Source organism: Trachypithecus francoisi, unplaced genomic scaffold (genome assembly GCF_009764315.1).
Source record: "Trachypithecus francoisi isolate TF-2019V2 unplaced genomic scaffold, Tfra_2.0 Lachesis_group1, whole genome shotgun sequence".
Classification (NCBI taxonomy): Eukaryota; Metazoa; Chordata; class Mammalia; order Primates; family Cercopithecidae; genus Trachypithecus; species Trachypithecus francoisi.
The window spans coordinates 109,841,968-109,865,573 of NW_022681454.1; the positions used below are offsets into that span (position 1 = coordinate 109,841,968).

The window sequence follows — 23,606 nt, forward strand, 5'->3', positions numbered from 1 at the left end:
AAAACAAACTAACAATTTTTGGCAATTCCACAGAAGTAAACATGGGAATTCACTATATGCAATACATTTCTTACTTTGAACATAAAGAAAGAGTAACATTTTTATTAACATTTCTCTCTAGCACATCAAATATATTTTAAACAAATATTTAAAGAATATCTATTTGAAGCCCAGTTCACTGGCTCACATCTATAATCCCAGCTACATTGGTGGCTGTAGCATGAGGAGCACTCACGTGAGCCTAGGAGTTTGAGGCTGCCACTGTACAACCCCACCAACACCTATTATTTTTTGTCTTTTTAATAATAGCCATTCTGACTGGTATGAGATGGTGTGCAGTTGCCCACGTTAATATAGTGTATTCATTAAGCCAATTATTTTTGCTTGCTTAAGTGTTTATTACTATTTTTGTTTTTCCTTTCTTCTAAACTCTATTGATATTTTAAAAATTAGGCTTACTTTTAATCATAGATTAGAATTGTAGAATTTCCCAGAAAAGAATCTCATGTTTTTAAACAGAAAAAAACTGAGGCCCCCAAATATTAAGTGAGTGCCTAATGCTCCCACAGTGAGCTGGAGACAGAAAGAGAACTAGAGTCCAAACTTATGGCCTGGAATATACTGGTTTCTTTTTTTTTTTTTTTCTTTTTGTTATTTATTTTAATCACATCACAGGTATTTTTAATCTCTTGGCCTTTATTTTATTTTCACAAAAGGTTTAAATTATTTTTCATTGGTATTAGTGTTGTGGGTGGTAAATTTCGATGCAGCAAATGGTAGAAAATCATTGGTACTGTTATGATTTATGTAAAATTTATTTTTCTTATTCCCAACATATTCCCAAGTGCCCTAGTTAACTGCAAACACAACTATAAACCATCCGTTTCTCTACCACTAAAAATTCCTAGGTTTCTTTGCAAGGTGAAAGAAACTCAATGTTTCAGTAAACTTTCTTTTTAGTTAGTATTTCTTTGCAGTAGGATTCTTTAGTTGTTGATTAAATTGCATGAATCTCATGAGATACTGACACATACACACACAGCCCCTGCAAATTTTTGATTCATTGAAAACACAGTCATTCCGTGTTAGCACTAACCAATATTTTGAAAATAGAAAAGGAAGACACTATATGAGGTGCCAAAAAATTTTTTTTTGATGGTAAAAATTAATCTCTTCGTAAGTGGCCTACTATCTTGATAAAATAACAAATTTTAATCAGTTAAAGTGATTAGCGAAGTTGAAAATGCCTGCACATTTTGATTTCTGCAAAATTCAGAAACCTTGAACATTTCCTATTTTGTTTCTCCAAAACAGAAGGGAAATACCGCTCTTCACATTGCGTCTTTGGCTGGACAAGCAGAAGTTGTCAAAGTTCTTGTTAAGGAAGGAGCCAATATTAATGCACAGTCTCAGGTATTCCATTCAGATTTTCCCTGATGTGCATACATTTAAATTAGAACAGTTTTGTGAAATTGATTTAATGGGTTTAACTAGCTGTTTTACTGATAAATTTATTATAAGTGATTTGTTATTTATTTTAGCCAAATTATTTTATTAACTTTTATGATGAAGTTTATTTTTTCAACATATGATCTCCCTTTTAATGTAACTTAGCACTTGACAAATGTAAGTCTATCATTGTCTCTAAGTATTTTTCAAAAGAATATAAAGTGCTTTTTTTCAGAATGACAGAGACATCTGAGAAATATGAATTATTCATGCAAGTTTCGTGTTACTCTATAAAAGTATTCTCTTTCTGTAAATGGAAAATATTCTTGAAAGATTTACATTCCAGTGGAAAATCTGCTATAAGGTGGGAATAACACTACTTTGGTCACTTTACACCCTCAATGTGAGCTTTACTAATAATAAATAGGAAATGTATGGTTTTAAAATGAAATTAAGAAAAAAATTACACAGTAATTACTTAATCAAAATTATACTATAAGCTTGATCCTCCCCCTTTTTTTTTTCTGGTGGAAAAGGGGAGAAAACATTGTTTTGCCCAAAGCTTTACTGTTGATATCTATTATACCATGTATGCATGTGGGGATTGAGAAATATATCTTTATGATAAAATTCATTCTGTCTATTTTTAGGGTTTTCTCTTTTGCTTTTCTGATAACACAGACTATATCATGGAGGATATTAGCAAAATGCGCCAGCTCTGTTCCATCTGTTCTTTGGGATAACCTCACCAGCTTGCCTTTGAAGGCCATTGTGTAGGAATATGTATTAACTATATAGTTCATTCATTCATTACCTAGGCATGGCTCTAGTTCTAGAGATGGCACAAGTTCTGGACCTAGAAAATACAAAAGGCAAAGGTTAAATCAGCCCTATTTTCTTTGATTTTAATTTTGGGGAAAATCTGTTGAAATTATGATAGATAAGACATTATTTTTATCTTTGTAATATCATGCTATTTTAATTAGCCACATTTTTTTCCTTACAACTCAAACATTCAGTTGGATGCACATCCATGTTTTAACATGTATTGAGAATATGCCTTAGTCTAAAACCCTTACTAGATGAAATTTTTATAATTTGATACCTTCTATAAAGAATATCTGTATTTTTATAAAGTATAATGGCATTTTAGGCTTGGAGAGAAAGGTCCCTGCAGAAGCTACTGCTCCACCATAAGTGATTCACAACTTTTCTTTTTTAAACTTTATTTTGTTTAGATTCAAGGGGTACATGTGCACGTTTACTACATGGATATATTATGTAATCAAATAGTGAACATTGTACCCAATAGGTAATTTTTCAACCTCAGTCCCCTATCCCCCTCCCCACTTTTAGAGTCCCTAGTGTCTATTATTTCCATCTTTATGTCCATGTGAACTCATTGTTTAGCTCTCACTTCTAAATGAGAACATGCTGTATTTGACTTTCTGTTTCTGAGTTATTTCATGTAGGATAATGGCCCCCAGCTCCATCCATGTTGCTGTAAAGGATGTAATTTCATTCTCTTTTATAGCTGCTTAGTATTCTATGGTGTATATGTATCACATTTTCTTTATCCAGTCAACCATTGATGAATGCTTAGGTTGATTGCACGACTTTGCTACTGTGAATAATGCTGCAGTAAACATAAGAGTACAGGTGTCACATGTTCTCACTCATAGGTGGGAGTTGAACAATGAGAACACATGGACACAAGGCGAGGAACTTCACATGCCAGGACCTGTCGGAGGGTGGGGGCTGGGGGAGGGATAACATTAGGAGAAATACCTAATGTAGATGACAGGTTGATGGGTGCAGCAAACCACCATGGCACATGTACACCTATGTAACGAACCTGCACGTTGTGTACATGCACCCTAGAACTTAAGGTATAATAATAATAATAATAATAAAAGAGTGAAAGTGTCTTTTTGATGTAACGATTTCTTTTCCTTTGGGTAAATACCAAAAGTGGTATTGCTTTTGGTAGTTACTCAAAGCAATAGTGAGATTGCTGGGTCTAATGGTGGTTCTGTTTTTAGTTTCTTGAGCTATCCCAATGCTGGCAAACCTTTCTTTATATCAAGAGAACATCTTTTTGCTTTAGACAGAGGTTCTCAAACTTTAGTCTGCATCATAACCACCTACATAGTGTGTTGAAACTCATGTTTCTAGGTGCCTCCCTAGAGTTTCTGATTCGGTTCTGGAGTGGAACCTGATAGTTTTCAAGTTTTACAAGTTCTCAGATGATTCTAATGTTACTAGTCCAGGGACCACATTTGTGAACTACTGCTTTAGCAAACATGAGGGAAAACTGGGTGTAAGATATTGCAGTAAGATTCACAAGGTATAGATTCAACTACATGACTGAATCAATAATGTACTCATAAAGCATGAAAATGAAGGCCTGGTTAAATTCAGTTGTTCATTGGAGGCTCTCCTAACTTTGACAGGAAATTCACCTACACATCGGTGCTGTTAAAATCTGTGAAAGAGCATATTTTACTTTTCTCAAAATGACGAACATAGTGTTGTTATGAAAGTTGACTAGTATTAAATGCTGCAAGGTAAATGCTTGTTAAAGCTGTGATACCAGTTATTGCACAGTAGTTACTGGAAATGTATATGCTTTGGAGGCTTTTCAAGGAGAACCAGCTAAAACCATTTAATCATAACTTGCTTTCAGAGTCATTGAGGCTTTTCTTTATAAAACGTAAACATGCCATATTACAACAGATCTTAAAAGAAGGGTGGTATCATTATTAAGATGTTAAAATAATCCCATTTGTTATTTATACTATTAGGTCAATTTAAAATTTATATTGCAGGGGATTCTGACAAATAGCTTCAAACTAATGTTCATATTGTGTGAAAGTTTTAGAGTAAGAAAAATTAATAATTAAAATTTAGAATATTTTTCTAATTGTTTTTCTTTTTTTTCTTTTTTTTTTTTTTTTGAGACGGAGTCTGGCTCTGCCGCCCAGGCTGGAGTGCAGTGGCCGGCTCTCAGCTCACTGCAAGCTCCGCCTCAGCCTCCCTAGTAGCTGGGACTACAGGCGCCCGCCTCGTCGCCCGGCTAGTTTTTTGTATTTTTTAGTAGAGACAGGGTTTCACCCTATTAGCCAGAATGGTCTCAATCTCCTGACCTCGTGATCCGCCCGTCTCGGCCTCCCAAAGTGCTGGGATTACAGGCTTGAGCCACCGCGCCCGGCCCTAATTGTTTTTCTAAGTCTTTTGATATGGCCTATGACATTATTTCCTGTATTGAATTTATGTACCCATCATTAATAGTTGAAAAAAATTATTATTACTTAGAATATTTTATAATATAATGATTAAAATTAAAATACATGAATTTATATAAGAGGGTTGATTATTTTGCCCCTGTGTGTGAGTCAATCCCAAAACTGATGGTTTCAGGGCCATTGAGGGCTGATTTGAGTTCCTCCACAGATATTATTTCTCTCAGTACTGTCTTATGTAAGATACAGGATTCTTTATGAGACAATATCGGGTGTCAAGTGGATGGATGGGAGACATGCTCATGGCAGTTAAACAGTCTTTTCCTTTTAAACACCAGAAAAAGGACGTAGGGATCCTGAATGTACAACATAATGTCTGAATTTAGTATTCAAGTGATACCTTCTTCCACATCTTTCTAAGAACATAATTTAAACCATTGAAATGCGGAATAGTCTGAAATTATAGGAACATTGGCAGCTGCATAGTACTATGCCTTTGGCAAACTTCCGAGTTATTTGGAAACAGACTGCTAAAGTTATTTTTGAATTTGGAAGATAACAAATTTTCTGAAAAAACCTTCAAGGAATATATTCAGTAAAATTTTTCGAATTATAGGTTATGGGGAAATACACACTTAGGGATTTTTCTGCATTTTGCATATAAACTATGAGATTCATGTGAGGCTTACCTCCACATGACATGGTGCCAATTTTGGTAGAGGGTGTCCTTAGTTCATTAAGAGTTCCAGAACACCAGCTGGATCAACTTCAGTACTTTAAATGGTATAGTGTAATTGATTTAGTAACAATGAACATTTTTCTAAATGTTTTTCTAAGCCTTTGATAAGGCCTATGACATTATTTCCTGTATTGAATTTATGTGCCCATCATTAATAGTTGAAAAAATTATTAGTTGAAATAATTAGTTGAAATAGTTGAAAAAATTATTTTGGTTTCTTTGTTCAGCAGTGGTATCAGTGTGGTCCCTGCTGAGCCAGTTCTTGGTGTGATTTTAAGTATTGCCCCAACCATGTAGCTCTCTGGCTTGGTTCTGTGGTATCCTGGATTCAGTGACATGGAGGTCTCATTCATGGTGCTGGAATTATGGAGTTAGTAGTCAGATTATAGAGTTGAGGAATGTTATTTGCTTTGAAGATGATTGTTTGCTTTCTGAACACACAGTCACTTGCAGAAAATCTTTAGTGGGCATCATCCTCTTAATACTCCTACCTAAGTGATGTTGGGGTGATTTCCATCTAAGCTGTATGGGACATTTATTTGGTCACTTTTATAATCTGTAAGTCTGTTAGACTCGGAGACATGACTTTAAAAAAATTGTTCAAATTCTATATTGTTATCAAAGAAACTCTACTTAGAAAATTAAAAAAAAATTTTCTTAGAATCATGAGTTTCTTTAAATACTTGTAACACTCTTTGTTGACATTTTGCCTATTGATATTTGCCTACCTCTGTTTGCAAAAAAAAAAAAAAAAATCTATAATTTCTCCAAGATGGTAAACTTCTTGGGAGCAGATAATTTTTTCTCACACTTCTTTATAGTTTCAGGATTTTGCATAATACCTTGCACATATATGATTGGAGGATGAAAATATGCATGTATACTTTTTATGTATAAGTCTTTGTTGTGTATTCCAATCACTCCTAACAGTAGACAATAATATTAATAATAATACAGGTAATAACATTGACTGCCAGGCATTGTCTCTAGTGTGTTGTTTACATTCTCTCTTTTGATCTTCCTTTACTTTATCATTATTGATGACAAATTGAGACTCAGGTGGCTCATTTACTTGCCCGTAATCTTCATCCTCAGGCAACACTGGTTCTCATAGTTCCCATAACAGTTCTACCTTCTCTACGGATCTCAAAGAATAATTTTAAAAATTCATTTTTCTTCTAGCCCAAAGCCTATTCAGGTCCAAATAAGCTGATTTTCTTAAAGTAGAATCTATGTAAAAGGTTTAAGATGGAATTTCTCACTTAATATTTTTTATGAACTATAAATGCCCTGCAAAATGTTCAAAAAATGAAAAATATTCTGCTGTTACCACCAAGGAAATCTGCCTTTAGGATTTCCCCATTATTATTTTCTCTACAAAAAAATATAATTTTTAGTTCTCATGTAAGAGAATTTTTTTCTTTAGTTACTAATTATGAATATATTCTCTGAATATAAAATCATTAATCAGAAGGAGCACACTAATAAAGCAAAATTGTCTTAAAATATCTGTTTTTTATTATTACAAAGGAAATTGGTTTATATAATGTGTATTGTTACATGATAAAAAGAAGAAAAGGCAAACTGGATCTTGGACTAGACACCATCATCAAACATGAGAAGCTAAGCAAAATTTTAGAGAATGGATATGGTAAATTTCTCTTTCATTTAGGAAAATGTGGCTTTTTTTTAGAAGAAGGGAAGGACTAGAAGTTCTCATGAGGCTCCTCAAGAAGTTTGTGTCTGGGGCAGTCAGTCTGCATTGGAGAAATTTCATTGTCACCAAACTACAGCCTGGCAATAATATCTTGCATTCAGACCCTTAATGTTAAATTGTATTTTTATTTATTTCTCATTTATAATTATGTGAATCAGCAATAAATAGTCTCATTTTGGACATAGAAAAATTTGAGACCCAGGTAGGAAAAGCAAGGTCTCATAACAGTGATGGAGCCACAAACCTATGGTCATTGGTACGGACACTTTTCTTCAAATAATCCTAGGTATACCTCAGTCTTTCCCACTGAACTACTTTAACTAGGGAAGTCCAAAACGCTGCTTCTCTAGGCACTTAGATGCTGTTATAACTAAGAGCCTTCTGCAAAGCTAGGCAACTAGTGAGTAAAGAGATTCAGGTGTACTGGGAGGGTGTATCCATAATCTGGGCTTCATTCAACCATCCACCTCTTAGACTGTTCTTCAATCAAACAAAATTTTTAACATGTGTAAGACTTAAATATAATTTCTGAAACTGTTTGGTGATTTCCTTTTCAATTCATTTTTCTTATCTGTCTCCACATTCTTCTACTTGTTCTTGGAATTTCTTGTTTCTGTCTTCTCATAAGGACTCTAGAAACAGATTTTTTTCCTTTTCATCTTATTTTAACATCAAGTGAGTTCAAATAAGATGTTCTCACTTGACATTTTTGATACCATATCTTATGAAAATTTATTTCTATTTTTATTGGTTATTTTTGCCTGTTTTGTGATTAATACTCTTTGTTGTTTCAATCCTGAAAATATTGTTTCAAAAGAAGGCTTTCCTATTTATAACTCAAGCATGATTATGTGATTATTTTATTAGCTTTTGTATTTCTACAGACCACAACTATTAATGCCAGTTGTAAGATTATATCACCATTGGTTATACCCCCAGATTTATGGAGGTGCATACACCCACTATATACAATGATAAATGTCTTTTCAGGTGTGGCTACCAAGAGTTTTTTCTTCATTGGCCCTAACCCATTGTCACAGATAATGGAATTGAACTGTGAAGAGGAAGGAAACCCACATAGTTGGCCAGCATGCCCATTACCTTGAATTGCTTCCGTATGGTCGTAGAGCCATCCTTGGCTCTGAAAGTAAAAGCTCGTAATGGAACATTCTGTTCTGTGACATATGCACAGAGACACACACATACACAGATGCACACATATGCACACACACATATACACACAGTGTATAAAACGAGATCCATAGTCACAGATATTTTTTAAACAGGTTTTATTTTCAGGGTTTTTTCCCCCAAAATATATGCATATGGTTCTTTCTTTCTCTTTTTTAAAAATTTAATTTTATTTAATTTTAAGTTCCAGCATACATGTGGCAGAACATGCAGGTTTGTTACATAGGTAAACGTGTGCTATGGTAGTTCGCTGCACCTCTTAACCCATCACCTAGGTACTAAACCCAAAATGCATTAGCTAGTTTTCCTGATGCTCTCTCTCCCCCTGCTCCCTGACATGCCCCAGTGTGTGTTATTCCCCTCCCTGTGTCCATGCGTTCTCATTGTTCAGCTCTCACTTATAAGTGGGAATATGTGGTGTTTAGTTTTCTATTCATGTGTTAGTTTGCTGAGGATAATAGCTTCCAGCTCCGTCCATGTTCCTGCAAAGGACGTGATCTTATTCCTTTTTATGGCTGCATAGTATTCCATGGTGTATCTTTCTTAATAAGGGTCTTGTCTTTTTCCATTGGGAGTATTACTATCTGTAATACAAATCCTTTGAAGTTCAGATGAAAGCAGGTACTTGCATTTGACAAGGGATAAAAAAGAAGTCAGGACACTTGTGTTTTTGACTCTGAAAATCAGGCCACTGGGTAATTACAAATTTGCAGAGGCATCTGTGCTCCTCAGCACTCCAAGTTAAAGGAAATATGCTTTTTTCAGTTCTCTATTTCTCAATATGCTTGAGAAAAAGATGAGAATTGATGTCTTTAAAATTTTGCCCAGGCTGGGTGTGGTGGCTCATGCCTGTAATCCCAGCACTTTGGGAGATCGAGGTGGGCGGATCACTTGAGGTCGGGAGTTCAAGACCAGCCTGACCAACATGGTAAAACTGAATCTCTACTAAAAATACAAAAATTAGCTGAGCTTGGTGGTGGGTGCCTGTAACCCCAGTTACTCAGGAGGCTGAGGCAGGAGAATCACTTGAAGCTGGGAAGCGGAGGTTGCAATGAGCCGAGATCGCTCCACTGTACCCCAGCCTGGGATACAGAATGAGACTCCATCTCAAAAAAAAAATTGCCAAGAAAGACATTACTATTCCCTATTCCAGTAGAACTCCAACATTAAAATTACTACTCTGCAAAGCGCATGCACACACACACACACACACACTCTCACATATCCTAAAAGACAGTGTTTTTATTTATAATAAAGTAATTTTTTATCTTTTGAAATAAAATTAATACAATTATATTTTGCCTTTATGCTCATTTTCTTGGGTCAGATTGTATGGAAAGGCTGAATCCTGATTGTCATTTTGTTCTGAAATGTGAATGAATAATAGAAGACATCATCACATCTAAAATCTTTGGTAGATGTTTCATTTATTTATCACTACACAGGCCTATCCAAGTCCAATGTTACTGCATTTTAAAGGAACTAAATTTGTAGTCAGTTAAGACTTGTAGGGAGAAAAGTAAATAGTCTCCAAGTTCTGTTAATAGAAATAGACTTCAAATTTTAGATAAGAGTTACTTCTTTTTCTCCCCTTCTGAGTTAAAATGAAGGATAAGCTACTCTGGTAGTAAATGGTTAAAATAGTACTGTAGCATTCTGCCTGTTACCTCGAATCTTACAGCATTAATGTGTATGTTCCACAACTAAGATGCTAGGTGAAACCATCAGGAACCAAAATGATAATCCTTTGAGGCAAGGATTACAAAGCCAAAAAAAAAAAAGTAAAAACTTGACACTAATTAAAACTTTCCAATAGAAACTGATTGGAAGTAATAATTCACACATTCACTCACTCAGCAGGTATTTGAGCATCCAGTGTGTGCCCTCGAACATTTGCTAAGCCTACAATGATGAGGTGGGCAGGGGGCATGGGGAAGAAGACCTAGGAAGTGGTCACTGAACTACTTTTATAAAAGAAAGTGTTAATGCACACATCAGGGGTCAGGGGATGAAATGTGCTATGGTCAAATGCAATCATACGTGCAAGAACCTAAAAGAAATGGGCTGTCTGGAAGCTGAAACATCCAGGGGAAACGCACTGTATGAAATGAAGCCTGAGGAAGAAAGTCAGATCCTGCAAGACTTTATGAGCCATATTAAGGTTTTCCTTCTAAGACGTGTATCCTAAGCCCAATATGAGGCTGGCTTGGGGGTGCAACAAGCTCAGGATTCTGTTTTGGATTCTGAAAACATCACCCTGGTGCAACTTGAAGAACAAATTGAAGGGAGTCAGGGGCAATGCAAAGCAAATCATTTGGAGACCGTTGTCATGATCTACTCCATATAAGAGGCGATGTTATCTTGGAATGGAGTAGTGGTGGTCTGGATGATGGAGAAAAGGGAACTATTGCAAGACTGATTAAGGACCGATTTCAGAGCACTTGATGATGATGGCCTTTGGAGGTGAGGAAGAGGATAGTGTCAAGGGATCTCTCCCTTGCCTAACAGTATAGATGGTAATGCAACACTATAATATAAAACAGTGGATAAAGACAAAGATTTCTCTGTTTATTTTATTTTTTTGAGATGGAATCTCACTCTGTCACCCAGTTGGAGTGCAGTGGCACGATAATAGCTCATGGCAACTTCAAACTCCTAGCCCTCCCACCTCAGCTTTCTGAGTAGCTAGGACTGCAAACATGCACCAACATGCTGAACTAATTTTTAAATGTTTTATGGAGATAGGGTCTTGCTATCTTGCCCAGACTGGTCTTGAACTCCTGGGTTCAAGCAATCCTTCCATCTCCACCTCCCAAAGTGCTGGGATTATAGACATGAGCCACTTTGTTTCTGGTTTTGTTTTTGGTCTGGTGAGGAGAGTAAGAGATCATGAATGCCATTTGAACTGCTTGTTATACATTCCTAAAGGAAATATAAGTGGTTATTACATCATTTGATGTAAGTGGTTATTAAAGCAGTGGACTCGAATGAGACTGCCAGAGCAGTGAAGCCAGTGAAGGGGCAAAGGGTATACTTCCCCTTCATCCTCTGAAGGCTGGCTAAAAATCAACTAACAGAAAGGCAAGTTAATAGGAGAAAAGGAATACAAGTGTATTAACGTACACGGGAGCCATACAAAACTATAACAACTCAAAGAAATGGCCAGATGATTGACACTTTTATACCATTTTGAGGATACAGAAAGAATAGCGGCCTGGAGCATGGCAAAACAAATTATGGGAGGGAGAGAAGACGAGGTCTGGCTAGCAAAGGAGGTCTTGCTATATAGATGAAACTTCACCAGTAGTAGTAGCCCTTGGAGAAAATAGGTGGTGAATGTTTCTCTCAGACCTTTGAAGGTGGCAGACACTCAGTTCACTTTTTCTAGATCTGGACAAGGGAGGGCCTGCAGAGAAAGCCTGGCTGCATCAATGCAGATTCTCTACAGTTGCAAATCTAGCCCCTTTGCAGGGCTACTTCTTTTTGCAGGGCCCTCTGAATGGCCATCTCAAATATGTCAAAGAAGAATATTTGTAGGCCGGGCGCGGTGGCTCAAGCCTGTAATCCCAGCACTTTGGGAGGCCGAGACGGGCAGATCACGAGGTCAGGAGATCGAGACCATCCTGGCTAACACGGTGAAACCCCGTCTCTACTAAAAAAAAAATACAAAAACTAGCCGGGTGTATTGGCAGGCGCCTGTAGTCCCAGCTACTCAGGAGGCTGAGGCAGGAGAATGGCGTGAACCCAGGAGGCGGAGCTTGCAGTGAGCTGAGATCCGGCCACTGCACTCCACCCTGGGCGACAGAGCCAGACTCCGTCTCAAAAAAAAAAAAAAAAAAAAGAAGAAGAATATTTGTTATCGAACCAAACTGGGGCCCACTCACCCTGTACAGTAATGCCAGATATCCACACCGAGGTTTGCAGCGGGAGAAAGGGAGACGTTTATTGGCAGAGTGCCTAGCCCAGCTCATGCTTAAATCCTGACCTCCCTGATAGCTTGCAGGTAAGGATTTTTAAAAGCAGGGGTAAATTTCAGAAAGCAGAAGTTACAGGCAAAATTGTAAATCAAAACATGGGGGTTCCACATTGATTTTGGCCTAAAAGATCAGGGTATCTTGAAGCGGGGGACTTACAGGTCATAGATTTCCTGATTTGCAGTTGGGTAAGGAACAGAAGCTTTGTTATAAAAATGTCAGGTCAGTAGAAAAGAATGTTAGCCCGGGTTCATGGGTGTGACTTTTTTCAGGCCCCTCAGGGGGAAATGTAAAACAAAGGATGTTGGCCAGAGGTCAGTCCCCCATTCTCCTTTACCTGGGGTTTCTGTGCCGGCAGATCTATTTGTTGTGGGTCTGGGTTTCTGAAAAAGAACTCAGAGACATATGTTAAGATGTTAGCTTTTGTGCCTATAGGAGAACCAAACATCTTGTGATTCTAGCTTTCTTGGCTGCTATTACCTTCTTACTCATCAGGTTTCTTACTTACTTCTCAGGGCTAGCTATGTGCCTAGAATTTCCCTTGAAGGAACTCAAGATTGTCCTTTATTTCTATGCTTAGGGGGCCTGCAGGTCCCTAAGAGGGAGGGCGTCCCTGCTCTGTCTCATATTTTGGGGATAAAATATTTTGGTTTCCTTTACCAGCAAGAGATAGAAGAAGGTTTATGTTTTAGGGACAATTTTTACATTGAAGAAAATTTGAGGCATATGTTCAAAAAACTGAAAAAGTTGTAATAATTGACCAGAGGACTTTGGGTCCTTAGCATAAAATGAGTAAAAAGTAGCAGGCTTGGAAGAATTAAAATGAGAGCTAATCAAGTCCAGTGATATCAGCATTTGATTTAAACCTGGACTGTCTTCAGTTTAGCAATGCTTAGCAGCAAGAATCCAGAGTCAGATAAACTAGATTTAAATCCTGCTTCCATCACTCACTAGCCTTGTGACCTTGGACAAGTTACTTCCCATTTCTGTGCTTCGATCTGCTTATCTGTAAAACAGGTAAGGAATAATTACAGTACATAAAATTAAGTTTTTGTGAGGGTTGAAATAAATTATTATGTAAAACGCTTAACACAATCCTTAGCACATAGGGGCACTCTACATTAGTTGCTGTTGTTATATTTATTATTTTCATTGTTAGCTTCATGAGCATGGGAAGACTATTATACTACCTTTGTGGGAAGCATGGGATCAGTTTTTGTTGATTCTTTAGGTCCTGAATTACTTTCCCTCCCTATTTATTAGATGTGTTGATTCTAAGGAATAAGAGGACAAGGACATCTAAATTTCATTCAAATAATTCAAATCTAAATTTACATTTAAATAAAGAATATTGCATTCAAATAAAGAATATCAGAAAGAAGCAGAGGAGAGCAGTAGAAATAAGTATTGCTCAACAAAATCTATAAGGACTGTTGATAGAAACCTGGTAACTTAACTGATGGAGAAGAGAGAAGAAGAATAAACCAAATTCTATACATTGAACTATATCAAGATAGTCAGATCAGAGATTTGAAACTTCTATTCACAGGCAAATATAATCTGCCACACTAGGAAAGGATTCTTGCATCAGTGTGAGCACAACGTATTGAGCTAATGATAATTTGTGCATCATTCTTGTTCATAACTCACTAACATTTGACAATTGGACCAGGTGCAAAGGCTTGAGAGGTGACAGCTCTTTTCCTTCTTTCTCGTAATGTGCCGTTGATTGCATTTTGGAGTAAGGCTCCACAGACAACATCATCTAAGATGGATGTTTTGGTGTTCTTCCTATTATCTGAAGTTTTTTTAGAAAGATCTCAACTTTCTAGGTTAGCATTGTGCATTGTGTAGAAGCAATAAAATGTAGACAGTGTTTTAACTATTTTGAAGATAACGTTTCCATAAATAAATGCAAATATTTTGCTTTACTTGGGGGGTGTGGGCCTCTTACATTCTTCACATATTATACTCTTAACTGAATCACTTCAGTGTATAACTGGAAGGGGCTATTGCAGACATTGTGTCCATAACACTTTTTACAGGAATTTGAAATTCACAGGGTCAGGTGTCTCATCCAAATTCATGTCTTCTGATATCTGGCTAAATACTCCATATGTTTTAAATATATGTCTATGTATCTATGTATCTATGTATCTATCTATGTATCTATCTATCTATGTATCTATCTATCTATCTATCATCTGTCTGTCTTAACTTCACAAGTAACATGAATATATTCTATTTTAAGCAATCAAAACAATGCAAAAGTATACAGAGATCAAACCTAATTCTCCATTCCCAACTTTCAAGTACGATGGCCTTTCTCAGAAGTATTTTTTTGTTCATTTCTACACAGTTATATTCTCTTTATACTATATTATCATGCTTTATAAACAATTACATCTTTATTGCTCCTTAATGGAGTTATCCAGTTATATATGTCTAAAATCCTGAAAAGCATGAGTGAATTTATTGACAATATTTTATTACAGCTTAATACATAATTTGCATAAATGTCAGCATTGCTTTCTTCATTTTATACAGAGGAAACTGAGGGTTTAGGTAACTACCTATGTACCAAAAGTGATTTGATTTAAACCCCAGACTTTGATTAATTACATAATCCTCTTGAAAGATGAAAATTGGAATCTGTATTATATCTTATTTTTTTCAAAGTTTTCATACTTGGTGCAATTACTAATACCTTTTTTTCAGATATTATTCTTTAGTATTTATTTCCTTTCTTAATTGGGAAGATATGCAAAGCCCAATAATTGAATAAACATGGTAAATATAAATTTGTTAGGATGTACAATACAGTTCACTATCGCTATTAATACCTATTTATGTGTAATAATTGGAATCCTCTGGTTATTTCTACTCTTTATTTCTACACTTAAAGCTATGAAGAAGAAGTTCTTAAGACTTTGAAATGGCCAGCGATCTCTTTTGACATTGCTAGGCAGCATATTAAAATGGATAAGAACGCAAATTCTGATGCTAGGTGGTCAAATCCCAGAGGTCAAATTTCAGCTCTTCTGCTTTCTGCTCACGTAACTCGTGAGTTCTTCTGCTTTCTACTCATGTAAATGTGTCTCAGAGTTCTCACCTCTGATAGGGGGATCATAATAACAGTACCTTCAGCAAACAGTTGTGAGATTAATTCATGTTCAGCATTTAGAACAATGCCTGGCAATTTTTTTTTTTTTTTATTATACTTTAAGTTCTAGGGTACATGTGCACAACGTGCGGGTTTGTTACATATGTATACATGTGCCATGTTGGTGTGCTGCACCCATCAACTCGTCAGTACCCATCAACTCGTCATTTACATCAGACATAACTCCCAATGCAATCCCTCCCCACTCCCCCCTCCCCATAATAGGTCCCAGTGTGTGATGTTCCCCTTCCCGTGTCCAAGTGATCTCATTGTTCAATTTCCACCTATGAGTGAGAACAGGCGGTGTTTGGTTTTCTGTTCTTGCGAAAGTTTGCTGAGAATGATGATTTCCAGCTGCATCCATGTCCCTACAAAGGACACGAACTCATCCTTTAATGCTTGGCAATTTTAAGAGCTCAATGACTGTTAGCTGTCATTGTTACCAAATTCAGCACTAGTGCAGCCATGCAAGACTAGCCACTCTGTATGCCCACTGCTGCCTTTTCTTGGCACAGTGAAGAACATATGTCAGTTTGTGTGACTGGCTTGTTTTGCAACCTCCTTAGAACGCTGTCAATTTGAGTATATGAAATTGCATTCCCCTAAACACGATGCCTAAAGACCTTTAAGTAATTTAATTGTTAAAACACTATAGTATAGACATTGATCTCCTACTGACATTTGAAGCTTCAGGCTAATGGGAAAAAGAATGAGGATTCTCATCTTAGATAGCCTGGATGGTGAAAATAGAAGTCCAACAAATAAAATGTGTTTTAACCAAATACTATTTTTGAAAATTACTTTCAGAAGGTAATTCTAAGTCTGGAAAATTCTAAATGGAATATCACAAACCTAAAATGTATTGTGTTTACATTTGCTTGTGTCACAATAGTAAAATGATTTTTGAAGTGTCTATAATATAATATACCTTAGTTAGAATGAAGTATCAGTGAGGCTAAAGTCACTAGTATAAAGATGTGAAGAACCAACTTCAAATTGCTATTTAAAAGATATCTAATATTCTTGATTATATGGGCTAGGTTTTTATAAATGTAAAGTTCCATGCAACACCTGCTATTTGGGCAAATACTGTGTGGGCAGCTATCTCAAATGTAAGTCTTGAGAAGGGCTAATTGGTCATACTTGTATGGGTTAGTGTAGTGTTCCACTATAATATAAATCTTTAACTCGCTATTTTAATATTTAAGTGATTCATTTATATATGTATATAATTTACATTGATTTAATTTAAATTTTAATCTTCAAATATACCCTCTGGAATCAGCCTGATATTCCTAGTTGGCTAGTTTTAAAACTTTTTAATTAATTCCAGATTAAATAGATCAATAGATTAAATTTTAATAATTATTGAAAATTATCCAACTAGGAATATCAGGTTCCTTGAAGAGGAAATATTCCAAAAACCACTGCAAACATCAGTATTCTCATTAAAGGCAGTAGCAAGAAAAGGATTCCTGTTTGTGATACTATTTGATACTGCAATCAATCCCTAGCCAATGCAATGAGAAAAGAAAGAGAACTATGAATATAAATGGAAAAAAGAAAAGACAAAATGCTGTTGTATACAGAAGTTATGATTATTTAAATAGACAATCTGGAAAAATCTACAAATCAATTAATAAAATCTTTATTACATTCACTAATTTATTAAGAGCCTGCTGCATATAAAATTCAATACCATGCATCACAGAGTTGTTTTGTCATGGTATTTGACTAAGATTTTCTTCAGCCTAAAGATCGACATGAATCATTCTGTAAAAAATTTGTTACTAAGAGTATTAAGCAGTAAGTTTTCATATATGAGCATGGTAGGTTAGGATTTTAAATATCCTATCTGAAATTAGACTCATGAGGCACAGGTTAAAGCATCAGAGTGTGCTTGCATGACTAACTTTAACTATAATTTTTATTCTTTTCAAATCACTGGGAAATTTTTATATAATAATTTTAAAATGCCATGAAATCATATTACTGTGAAAGTACATATCATTTCACTTACAAAAAGTGGCCCTTTAGAATTGTGGATTTGCAGGAATCGAAACATATGTGAACAAACAATGTCATCAAAAGACATTCATTAACTATTTTATTGTACAGGAGACTCTCCTGTATGTTGTCTGAACATAACTGTGTACAGTTTTTTAAATCATACCCCTTAAGCATGTTCTGTTTAAATAACATATTAACTGGAAGACATGAATAGCAGGAAACATACATAATATAATAAAACCTTCACATTAAAATAAAAAAACAACATGGGAAAGCAAAATAAAGACATTACTAAGTGAGGTAAATGCAGGAGCAGGGCACATCCCATTCTACTTCTGAATAGGAGAGGAAAGGCAATGAAATATGTTTCATTAATCCACTATTTGTGACCTTGGACTTATTACTTAACCTCTCAGTGACTCCATTCCCCATCTGTAAAGAAGGGATAATAGTGTTTGCTACATAGGGTTGATATAGAGATTAAATGGGTTAGTACACTTATAGTCCATGTAATAAGTGCAATATAAATGTTAGCCACTCTTCTAATTGTTAGATATATTTGCACTATCTACTTAAGTTATTGAAGAAATAAATTGATTGGAGTTGAGGATAATATTGCCCAAAATAGCTAATTCTCTATTGAGACTGAGAGATTATTATTTTCTGGAGTGGGGAGTGGAGAAAAGATTGTACCAAAGTTTCATCTTGTGTGATTAGCAGCATATTACCTTTACCTTGGTATAACATAGTTTTGGAACACAGGGCATGAATGTGAATAATTAGAAAAAGGATTTGCTACAAACAGCCAGAAAAAAATGAATATATTCATTAAGTATATACCATAGGCCAAGCACTGTTCTAGCTCTGACGATGTAACAATATAGTCTTTGCTTTGCTTTCTTAACTTTTGGTAGTGAATACTCCCTTGCCATAGCTAAAAGAAAGATAAAGATGTAAGAATCCTGTTGATTGCCTATGAAATGCCTTATGAGTGCAATTAGGCCTGTTAGGGCATCATCATTTGAAAGCACAATAATAAATATCATTTCAGAGGCCACAATAATTATTGTTTTGTGCAGTCTTGCTCTAGAAAACACATCTAACAGATCATCCTCATCAGTTTTTGGGGGTACATTTTGAAGCCAATATATCCAGAAAGAACAACAATCAGAAGATATTTTTGTTTAAAATCTGGCTCTGAACAGAAGTATGAGGAGTGGGCAGAGCATGCTTAGGTTCTTTTAAGTAAGAGCTTTGAGGAGTAACACCTTCCCTTAAAGTTATCGGGGCCCAATTTGTAGCTTTTGTACTTTGGGATCAAGAACTCCATCCATCCAGATTTTTAAGGCCGTTCAAACATAATTTTTTTTTTTTTTTTTAGAGGAAAGGTTAGCTATAGAACGACTTTGTTGGAATGAGGCAGCCTCTGTGTCAGTAAGGGTACATCACACTCTACAATTTTCATGATTTGCGTTAATCAACCTTGCCACATCATATGCTAATCAGAGATTATTCCTCTGATGAAAACTTACCTTCATTTAATAGTGATTCTTCCCTTGACGCATATGAGAATTCTTCCAAGGAACAGCCACAGGTGCAGTAGACAGCCAACTGTGTGTTCTCCGTCCTTTGTATGAAATCATCATTCTAGATGACCAGAAAAAAAAGCAAGTTCTCTTTTCTCAAAATATGAGAACTCCCATTTCTATCACATTTCCCTTTTTTCTATGGCTGCCAAAAGCCCAAGTGTTAAATTACTGTACCTCGTTCATTCTGAGTTCTGGTTACCACTACTAGAGGACTACAATTAAAGTTTGTTCAGGGTTGCACTTGTAGCCTTATCTTGACTGTAGATATATATTTTAGCCATACATATATATAAAGTGCTTCAAGTAGCCTTAAATTTTTGAATGTGAATATATTTCAATATATAAATTATAACTAAATACTCCAAAGCAGCGGTCCATCAAGGACCGATCTTGTTGAAGACATTTTATCCACGAGCAGTGGATAGTTTCAGGATGAAACTGTTCTGCCTCAAATCATCAGGCATCAGATTCTCATAAGGGGCGCGCAACCTAGATCCCTTTCACAGGCAGTTCATGAGCGGGTTTGTGCACCTGTGAGAATACGATGCCATCTCTGATCTGACAGGAGGTGGAGATCAGGTGGTAATGCTCACTCACCCCCCACTCACCTTCTGCCGTGCGACCTAGTTTCAGTACTGGTTCATGGCCTGGGGGATGGGGACACCTACTCTAAAGAACACTAAATGTCAGCATGGAACTGAATGGTTCCATGTGTTGTCTACGTGAGGTTTTGAGTCAATGCGTTGAAGATGTTCATTCTTTGAGGTTTTATCTTTGGCAAGTTGTGAATTAGAATTTGTTAAGCAGCTGCTAAACATTGAGTATGTCACTTTTGTGTAGTGTATTTTTCTTCTCCATCTCAGCACTGTCTGGGCGCACTGCCTGCTCTAACTCCCTAGCAGCTTTTAAAAGACCTTGGATAAGGGTAAGTCAGCACAGACAAAAACCCACACTTAGTAATGGACAAGTTCTATAGTAAGGCTTTCATTGTGCTTAAATTGCTCTGTTGTTCAAACATTATAAAACCTATTTATAACCCCAGGTCTTGTTCTAATGCTCTAACCTTTATTGGTATTATACATGTAATATGATATGAAACAAGAATTTGATTATTTCCAAAACTGTTAATACCAGACATGGAGTGAGAATAGCTTTATAATTCTGACGACTGTTGAGAAAACATAGCAACTATTTTAGAATAAAAAAAATGAACCTTTTACTTGGAAAATTTTTAAAAAGTTGGAATTCCCTTTGAAGGTGTTGGTATATTTGTGTCAGATGGCATGTTTTAATTTTTGAATTGCCCTGCAAAGTTATCTGTCAGTTTAACAGTAATCATTAAATGACAAAAAAAAAAAAAAAAAAAAAAGACTGACATTGATGAAGAAAGCAATAACTTCATTTGATTGGAGATTTAGATTTTCTGGGTGTGTATCTCAGGTGATAAAAAGTGCTATACTGCTACCTTCTGTATTTATTAACAAAGCCAAGGCTACTAGCTGCAGTTGACAGGAGTATAGGAAGTGTGGCTTTAGATGAGCTGGTCTCACAAGATCACATAGTGTTTTGATGTTAGATGTGTTTTTAAAAACTTGGAGCAGCGTTTTATTTTCTCAAAGTTAAGTAGAAATAAGAAAACTATTTGGTAGTCATTCATTTAAATAATTTTGGGGGGTATAATGCCTGAGAGAAGTAAAAGAGTTATAGCTTATTCTGAGTGGTTTAATCTAGAAAGCCATTTTTTTATCCTTATTATATTGAATCAACCTCAAAATGGTAGAACAATAACCAATTAAGTTAATACTGTAGCTTAATGCAAAATAATTATTTCAGGTTTATGGATTTTGTTCTGTTGGGGGAAAATAAAAGCACCCAATAGTGATTGTTATTGACTTAATTTTCTCAATGCCATAGGCCTATACAAAGTAGTCAGCATTTTTGCTTTTGGAGGTAACACATTTTCTCTTGCTTCTAAGTTACTAGGTCATGTATTAAATTGCTCTGTATACCTATTTTAATGCACTGGCTACATGCTGAGCAAATTATACTACATACTGAAGATCTGAATCTAGTAATCTATGTTGTTAGATAATTTGAAAGTCTAGAAATGTTTCTTTAAGGAAATCTACCAGGGAATTAATTTCTACCCAATTTCAATATTCAAATATTTATTAACTTTACACTAAAGTTTCTTCTCTGACATTTAGACATTTTCATTACTTTTATAACAAATTGGGTACAACTGTAAAATTTAATTTTTATTACTTAAATTAATTATGCATATAAAAAGAAAGATACTTATATATTATTATAAAATTTTATGTGATATAGTGAGCAGCACTTAATCTAACATAAACTTAACATTTCTATTGACAACTTAAATAAAAGCATTATAGACACAAAAATAACAATGAAGAAAAGCCTACTGCTGTATATCTTATTTTGTGTTTTCTCCTTACACAGAAAAAAGTATTTTAAAATCTCATCACTTGCAAGAGCAAATTTACTTTCTTACTGAAAATGATCCACCTACTTTTTTGTAGGTTAACCGCATACTTGAAAATCTGTTTTAGATTTTCTCTGCAGATGTGTCTCAGGGTCACTAAATAATATATTTTAACCTTAATAATATTAAATTACATTTTTCTTACTGTTATTTCTGTGATGTGTTTTATGATCTCTTCAGATTTCCTAGAAAATGCTTCCTTATAAACTAATGGCAGTGGTACAAACTATATTTAAGTATATACCAAACTAGGATTTACCAGCTAAGATACTTTCAATTGCAAATAAGAAAAACAGTTCCTCATTAGATAAACAACAAAAAGGGGATTTTCTTGGCTTTTATAAATAAAAAATTTAAATGGGTATAATGAACTCTAAGATTGCCTCCTGCCCATTCGGTGGCTCATTCATAACCAAGGACTCAGAATCTTTTTTCCTCTTTGCTGTAATTTCTGCAGTGCGAGTTTATCCTCATCTGGCTTTCCTTGTGGTCCTAGGATCAGAACCACACATTTTCTTGTTCGTAATCAAAAGAAGGGAACATGTCTGTCCTAGCTTTCCAAAAGAGAATTTGAGTTTGGTTGATTGAACCAGCTTAATTTTCTTGACCAAACTTATACCAGCATTACCAAGAGAATGTAATCTGCTGATTGGCTTAAGTCATTTGATAACCTGTCTGGGCCTAGAAGATAAGGAGAGAAGTTCAGCTTTATTGTAATTACGTGAACTTTACTGGAATTATGTGGGGAAACATAGGTACTGTAATGAAAAAACAGGATACTTCCAAGAAAGAAGGAGGATCCTCGGTAGATACCTACAAATACCCATGTCTATAGCTTGGATATTCCAGTTTTAAAAAGTCGTATGTTTTCTTTTTTTAAAAAAAATTATTTGTTTTCTTTTTAAATTTGTTTACTTTCTCTATGATTTTTAAAATATTCATTTGCTTTCTTATTTTTTTGTTTAAAAATCCAAAGACATAAACAACAGAATTATTTCATCATAGCTTAACAGTTTAGCAAGGTAGTTACTCATTTTTGCAAAGTGACACAGAGAGAGAAAAATATTTTGGAGTTATGTGAGAGTAAATAAAACATTATTTACTCTTACAATAAAGTTGAGCCTAGCCATCTCAACTTTTCTGTAGAATGGGGTAATGGTAATTCAGCTATTAAATTTAAATGTTGAATAAAGGAGAAAAGCACAAATCTAAGTCATCTATAATTGTCAGGAACAAAGGAAAATAAAGCTAAAAGTAAACTTTTAGTCAATCAACAGCTATTTATTGGACACTTACTATGTTCTCAGCACAATGCTGATTTCTATGGAGGATTCCAATCAAGTGTAAGAGAAGAAGCTGCTTTCAAGAAGTGTATAGGCTACATGCAAAGTCAAGATGAACACATAAGAAACAAAGGCAAACAACAGAAGACACTATATGATTTGGTACTAAATTATATGGAACAGACTATGCAAAGTCAAGATGAACACATAAGAAACAAAGGCAAACAACAGAAGACACTATATGATTTGGTACTAAATTATATGGAACAGACTATGTACTGGAGAGGAAGATTTGGAATAGCCTAGATTTTGTTAACGAAAAACTCACAGAGGACTGGAGCCAGGCATTGACTCATACATAAGGTCTGCAGACAGGAAAATGAAATGGAAGTCTTTGCAGATGGGAAGATTAGTAACAACAATGTGAGGAGGTAGAATTGAGCATGGTGAGTGTAGAAATAGTGGTGAGACAAGTTGGTCTGCAGCAACCTCATAATATGTATTAAAGGTTTGTTTTCGTTATAACTTACTGAGTAAAATGGGGCAAGGATATAAAAGGTCTTGATCTTCAGTTATTGTCTATGAAAACTGATCTCCAGGGCTGGGTGAGGTGGCTCACATCTGTAATACCGGCACTTTGGGAGGCAAGGTGGGCGGATCACTTGAGGTCAGGAGTTTGAAACCATCCTGGCCAACGTAGTGAAACCCTGTCTCTACTAAAAATACAAAAATTGCAGGCATGG

The 23,606-nt window shown here is 35.5% G+C and overlaps 1 protein-coding gene across 30 annotated transcripts in view; it reads left to right on the plus strand.

Moving 5' to 3' along the window:
• ANK2 (ankyrin 2) overlaps nt 1-23,606 on the plus strand; it is a 715,648-nt gene that overhangs the window by 528,652 nt on the left and 163,390 nt on the right. For all 30 annotated transcript variants that reach the window (XM_033215055.1, XM_033215039.1, XM_033215046.1 and 27 more), the window contains one exon: nt 1,315-1,413. In XM_033215055.1, coding sequence (XP_033070946.1) covers nt 1,315-1,413 — 99 coding nt within the window. The remainder of the gene's footprint in view (nt 1-1,314; nt 1,414-23,606) is intronic.